The sequence below is a fragment of the Myotis brandtii genome, unplaced genomic scaffold (assembly GCF_000412655.1).
Source record: "Myotis brandtii unplaced genomic scaffold, ASM41265v1 scaffold422, whole genome shotgun sequence".
Taxonomy (NCBI): domain Eukaryota; kingdom Metazoa; phylum Chordata; class Mammalia; order Chiroptera; family Vespertilionidae; genus Myotis; species Myotis brandtii.
Window position 1 is genome coordinate 1,676,837 of NW_005366171.1, and position 6,937 is coordinate 1,683,773.

Sequence of the window (6,937 nt, forward strand, 5' to 3'; positions counted from 1 at the left end):
AATTTGGAAATAAGCCCAAACAGGATAATAAAACAAACAATATATTTCTCTAAGTTAAAATGAATAACAAGTTTGTGGACTATGTCATTTTCTGGACATTTTTGAATGATGTTGACACAAAAAGCAGACCACAAAACATTTATACACTGATTATACCAACTGTATGGATGGATATAAATGTGTTTTAAAGATAGGAAGAGAATCTGGAGTGATGGTTTTATGTTTCTCTAGAATTAAAGATCACAGATTTTTAAGAAGAATAACAGGATATATAAAACATCAGCAGGTTATCAAGCTGCACATCATTAAGAAAAGAACAGTATGGTCTTCATACTTTCCTTCGCTAAAGCCTCTTTACCTCCTATGATATTCCCTGTGATGCTAACAGGGAAGGTGTTCAGGTGGGTAGAAAGCTAGCTCAGATGCTTTTCTCAATGCAAACAGGGGAAGGCAATGAAAATTGTGCCCTGGGTACTGAAGAGCAAAGCCTTGTATAACACACTCACTAAAGATCATCAGTTTAAACCACCATATTTGTGGCTTTACAAAGCAATTTCCTCATAAAGAGACATATACTAAAATTAGAACTACCTTTAGCTTCTCTAGTTGACTATCTGCTCCAGTACATGAACATTTATATTACTTCATGATGATGATCTGTCAGCTAGGGCATGCTGAGAACTTACCCCAACATCGTCATCGCTCTGTATTAATTGTGAGTGTCCAAACAGGCGTCTCTTCAGTATGGGCTCAACCAGAGTAAGGTACACCATGTACAGAAGTAGAAGACCCAAAATGGACAGGTAAATTATAATGGTAACCTAAAGGAAATTGAAAATAAGTTACATCTCTGTTCAAGCCAAGGAATCAGAATTCTGTATAATCATAGTAAAGCCGCAGTGAAGACTGGTCTATCTGCTAAGCATACAGGATTTCTATATCAACCAGATTCGAACATAAGAAACAAATTCAATTCTTCACCAAAGTATTAAAGAAAAAAGGAAAAAAGGCATTTTGTCGTTGAGATCTTTTTGTGAGTCTTCAAAACTCCATTTTCACTTACTGCTAATCACCACTGCTAGCACAGCAGTTTTATTTCTCACCTGAATACAGTGTCCTAGTGCTGTCAAGACAACATAAGAGAACCCTAGCAGAAAATGCAATGCAGATGAATTTCAACAGAATACTCTTTTAGATCAATTTAGATGTTCAAAATATGTTTTAGGCCAGTGATTTTCTTGAGATCTTAATTCATGTGCTGACATCCCCAAGAATGGCTTTAATTAAAGACAGACAATACCAAATGTTGACAAGGATGTGGAAAAACTGAACCCTCATATGTTGCTGGGGGGAATGAAAAATGGTACAACCACTTTGGAAAACAATCTGGCAGTCTCTTAAAAGTTAAACATAAACTTACCTCTCTAAGAAATCTACCCAAAAGAAAGGAAAACTTAGCCACACAAAGACACACGTAAGCAGATATTCATGACAGTATTATTCATAATAGTAAATATCTGGAAATAATCCAAATGTCTATCAACTGATGAGTGGGTAAGTAAAATGTGGGATATTCACATAACAGAATGCCATTCAGCAATAAAAAGGAATTAAGTACTGACATATGTTACAACATGAATAAACCTCAAAAACATTATGCTAAGTGAAAGAACCAGTCACAGAAGACCACATACCGTATGATTCCATCTTTATGAACTGTCCAGACCTGTAGAGACACAAGGCAGAACAGCCACTGCCTAGGACTGAGGGTAGGAGCGGGATTTACTGTAAATGGACATGAGAGACCTTTTTGGGGTTTTGGGAATGTTCTAAATCTAGATTTTTATAAATTGTTTAAAATTTGCTAAGATTTATGGAATTGTACACTTACAATGAATTACTTTTAAGGTATGTAAATTATACATCAAAATTTTTGTTTAAAATTAGAAAGTACAGTGAGAATTTCTCTATGGGACAGCACCCTGCTGCAGCAGGGGCTCTCCCACAGGGTCAACCACACCAGAAATCTTTGTAACTGCTATAGCTGACCATCCCCAGATTTCCCATGTGCCCTCTTTTTGGGAAAGGAATGAGAAGCTCCATATAGAAAAAACTGGGGGGAGAACCGTTAGTCACCACGATAAAGTAACTGAACTTATCAGAGCGATCCACCTTCCAATTCCTATAGCAAATAAAGGAAATCTTAAAATCCAGAAGTGATGTTTCTAGAATAGACGAGTCACTATATGTATGATTCTTCCTAAGGGTTGTGAGGGCAGGAAGAAGAGGGCCTAATCATGCTATGCTCACTATCTTCTGGCATATGTGACCACAGAGAAGCTAGGACATTTTTCTGGAATATGCTAATTACTCATAGGGCATTTTTGTGCTATTACACATACCATGCCTATCTACCTTATCTTAATCCACAAAGCATCTCAATGAGGCAGGCAGAGAGCAGGCCTTCTTTGGGGTTGGGGGTTGGAGATGAGGAAGGAGGTAAAGACGGTGGTGAGGAGAGCAGTATATGAGTAACTAAAATAGAATTCCTATGTCAAAAATTTTTCCATGTCTCAGTATTATCAAGAATTATTCCAGAAGCAGAAAAGATGGATTTTTGTTTTTCACCTTGATTGTTACAGAGCTTCTTTCCTCATATTTGCATTCACAGCGCAGACAGTATGCTTCTATGTCAGGCTCCCTCACAGACATGAGCTCCACAACATGAAGGCAATCGCTGAAAAACACAAAGATAAAATACTGTTCAAGTCTAGCTGGATTTTCTATTCACACTGATCAAAACTTTCTTGAAATCCGGAATAATCACTGAACTTATCCAATGAAAGAATATAAGGAACAAATAGTCAATAAGGGAAGTGAAACAATTTCCTCTCTTGATATCAGCAATTTGGTAAGATCTAAAAGTCTAAGAAACCATAAAGACACATATATAGTAACTATTTTCAAAGGTGCTTACTGTTAGAAGTTTATAATGCACCTGAAAAATCCCAAATGGGATCAAAACCTATTTAGCAGATTGAGTCATATTCAAACTTGTTTAGTTACCAAGCAAAACTGCTTTAAATGATTTAAAGTGACCTGGGGCATTGTTGAAATATGAGATTATCTCTTTTATGAATCAACTAATATTCTTAATTGCCACAGTCTGGAATATAAATGGCTAATCACACTTAGCAGTTGGTAAATTCTGAAACCTGAACATTCAAAGCTACAGTAAGAAATAATTACTTGTCTTAATGAGCAAATGTCTATTGAAAAAGCATGAAGAAGGAGGATTAGGACAACAAAAATATTTTTTAATGAAAAGTGATTACTTGGAAGAAGTATATCAAAAATAAAAGGCTGAATGTTTTTGTTGTTGGACGTTTTTCTATTTTCCAAACTACATATTTATGGCTTATGAAAAAGCAATTCTATAAAAAAAGCATTTTCCGAGAAACCTGTCAATTCTAGAAAATAATTAAGCTATTACTTCCCCCAGCTAATAAGAGCCTACTACTCTGATCATCTTCAGCAAAATTAGGCAAACTTTTCTGTCTTCCTGCCTTCTGCTGGGCAATTTTCTTCCCTTTTGGCATCTCTTCCTTGGGTATTTCTGGCTCCCAGAAGAACTCTACTAATTTCCTGTCTCTTTCCACCATCCTTCTTGGGGGCACTCAATGCTCTAGGCTGATTCTTTCCATTTGCCTATCAAAATGTACTTTTTGTTTTGTTTTGTTTTGTTTCATTTCCTCTGTGCTGTGACTTAAAAAGAAAATCCAAAACAATATAAATGATAAAAGTTCAATCAATTACACTTAACAAAGTAATTGTAATTTAAACAAAGGTAGTATGTAATAATAAAAAAAAAGAAGTCTCCAATGGTAGCATTTCAAATAAGGGTAAGGTCCCACAACTCACACCATACAAGTGTGTGATATCTGTTCCAAACATATAGAAGACTAAGAATGTAGCCAGCTGGATGCAGGCATAAAATGGGCAGAGAAAGCTAAATCCCGTTACAGGAGTATATAGCTCAGAATCAGAGTTCATCCAGCCCAATACTTTCAGAGAAGTCACCTGCACAAGGTTACAGAGTAAACTACCAGCTAAAAGGACCCAAATCCAGGGCTCCTGTCTCCTAGGTCAGCCCTCCTGTATCTCTCTGAACTTCAGGAATATCAGACTTATCTCCCATTTAGTTTCCTATTTCAACTTCAGAAGCCTGAGTAACAGTACCTAAGAGTTATTTGAGAATCTAAGTGCTGAGTATCGCGTGTTTCTTTTGAAGAATACAGTTTAATAATGTCGAGATACTGGGTGGGAGAGGAAGCAGGAAGGTTGGTTCTGAAGGGCCAGTCACTGTAAACACAGAACCCAGATACAGAACTCAACCACTTTAGGAACTGGGCAACACCTCCCCCTAGTGCCAAAGGGAGGACATTTTTGGCTTTAAATCACACGCCAAACACAAACCAGAGAACTCAAACTTTTCTTAAGTCACACAGCAGAAGTCAATGAAGAATTAATGCTAACAACTGAGCACAATGGAGGCTGAAAGGTAAATACAGGGTGTCCCAAAAAATGTATATACACTTTGAATAATTATTAATTCCAATGGGTTAAGAAAGAAACATCAACTGAGCTATCAGCTGTGAAGTATGTATACATTTTAGGGTGACACCCTGTATATATCTAGGGCCAGATGGATATTAGAGGCCTCATAAGGCCATAACATAACTTGCCTACCCTTCTGCTAGTTAAAAACTGTGTCAGTGACAACTGTGTAATATCACACCTATTCTCAGTAAATGGCTAAGTTGCAGGAAGGAAACAGGGAGGGAACATGCCTTGTTTCAACTGTTTATTTTCAAACCTCCCTCTTTTGACCAATAATCAGAGATGAATGACATATGGTTCTGTCTGAATCTAGAATAAGAAAAGTCAGTGAAAAGATTAGTGCTAACCACTTGAATAGTGAGTTTATTTGCCACTCAAATAATAGTCATCATGTTTTATTACTAATAGAATAAATTGTAAGTGCTCAATATATTTAGAAAATTTATAGGAAAAACTTAAAACTTATTTGAGCTTTTTTATATCATATCAATAACTTGCTGCTATAAAACCTATAAGAATATAGCTACATCACTTTGCAATATGAGACAATTTAAGTGGAATGTGGACATTCATAAGAAGTTCTCAAGAACATACTTATCAAATATGAGATTGAACCAAAATGAGAAGAACAGACAATAACATCAAAAAAAACTAAACAAGCTCAAATGCTGCCTTTTCTTTTTCCAAGTCAGCTTGGAATATTGTAACCGCACGAATTTAATGTTGCTTTCAAATTCTTGTAGGCTGTTTATCTATGAAATCAAGTACATGTGAAAGCACACAGCATTTGGAGCTATTTTTCTTCTATGCCTATCCTGGTATTCTTCTACTGTGGTTACAAACCATAAAACATGACAATTCCATGGGAATGACCTCATCCATCCTGCGACAAAACAACTGTTTCCCAACCATTTTATGGCACATGCAGAAAAAGCTATCATTTGCAAGATCCACTGAGATAAACAGAGAAGGCTGCTGGTGGCTAGCCAGTCAGGATCTCAATCATCACATGCCTGCCTGATTACCCTGAGAGCTGAATGGATCAATATCACACCTATAACCTATTCATGGCACACCAACTGGGAAACTGGTGTACATGATTCATTCATTCCTTCCTGAGTCTCTGACACTTTTAAACATAGTCTCCTACATTTGGCAATATATCGCCAGAACCTACAAGCTGTAGAAATTATAACCCAGATAAATGAGGCTTGCTTACCTTTCACTGAAAAGCAAGAGAGAGGGCCAAAATTTAAGGGGGCAAAGGAAGTAAGTTTAGGTGGCACAAACTCTGCCCCATTTCCATAGAAAACCCACCCTATCTGGGGCTTAGAGTTTTGGCTATATTACTTCAGGCCTACATCATACACTCAGGGTCTTACTCTCACTTTTTCAAATGGAAATGGAATTTGACACTTTTTCTTAGAAAGAAATACTTAAAAAGAAAACAATACACTGGATGAACATTCTGGGCTAACAGTGACAACCACAGAACGAAATCTGACAGGTAATTAAGCAATCCAGAATACTTACCAATCTTTTTGGGATATGTTCCTATTATAAATATGTCCAGGAATATCTTTATAGGGAGGACAAATACATTTACACCGAACATCCTCCGAATTCTGTAACCAAAATGGAAACTTAGTATAGAGCTTGTTGACAGTTTATCATAATTCTTAAAAAAAATATTTTTATTTATTTCAGAGAGAGGAAGGGAGAGAAAGAGAAACATCAATGATGAGAGAGATCATTGATCAGCTGCCTCCTGCATGCCCCCTACTGGGGATTGAGCCCACAACAGGGGCATGTGCCTTGACCTGGAATCGAACTATGACCTCCTGGTTCATGGGTCCACTCTAAGCCACTGAAACACACTGGCCGAGCTATCATCAATATTTTTTTTAAATGCACCATATACATTTTGTTAAGCACCCCCTACCAAATATTCTAAAACCATTCACTTAAAACTTTAAATAACTTTGAGAGATACATGTTTTTTTTGGTAATGCGAATGAATCATTAAATATTACATAAAGTCAGTTTAAAATAATACTTAGTACTTGATCTGTAAATGATTAATCACATTTATGGGTCAGATAACACTCAAACTGTGCTAATGTTATCACCATCTAACTGTCAGTAGAAAGATATGATACATGGCTAGCTATGTCTACAAATAAGAATGTTGATTATAAAAGGATTGGGAGGAATCAAACTAAAAATTATTCAAAATTGGTTGATATGGACAAAAGGGGTTGGGCCAGAGTCCTATAGAAGGGCTGAAGTTTTAGAGGCAACTCGGCTACAATTAGAA

General features: G+C 36.5%; 1 protein-coding gene across 1 annotated transcript in view; it reads right to left on the reverse strand.

Moving 5' to 3' along the window:
- TMEM9B (TMEM9 domain family, member B) overlaps window positions 1–6,241 on the reverse strand; it is an 18,147-nt gene extending 11,906 nt beyond the window's left edge. The window contains exons 1-3 of the mRNA XM_014545849.1: window positions 6,154–6,241; window positions 2,629–2,737; window positions 687–821 (exon numbers count right to left, since the gene is read on the reverse strand). Of these exons, the coding sequence (XP_014401335.1) occupies window positions 687–821; window positions 2,629–2,712 (219 nt within the window). The 5' untranslated portion in view covers window positions 2,713–2,737; window positions 6,154–6,241. The remainder of the gene's footprint in view (window positions 1–686; window positions 822–2,628; window positions 2,738–6,153) is intronic.
- Between the last annotated feature and the right edge of the window lie 696 nt (window positions 6,242–6,937).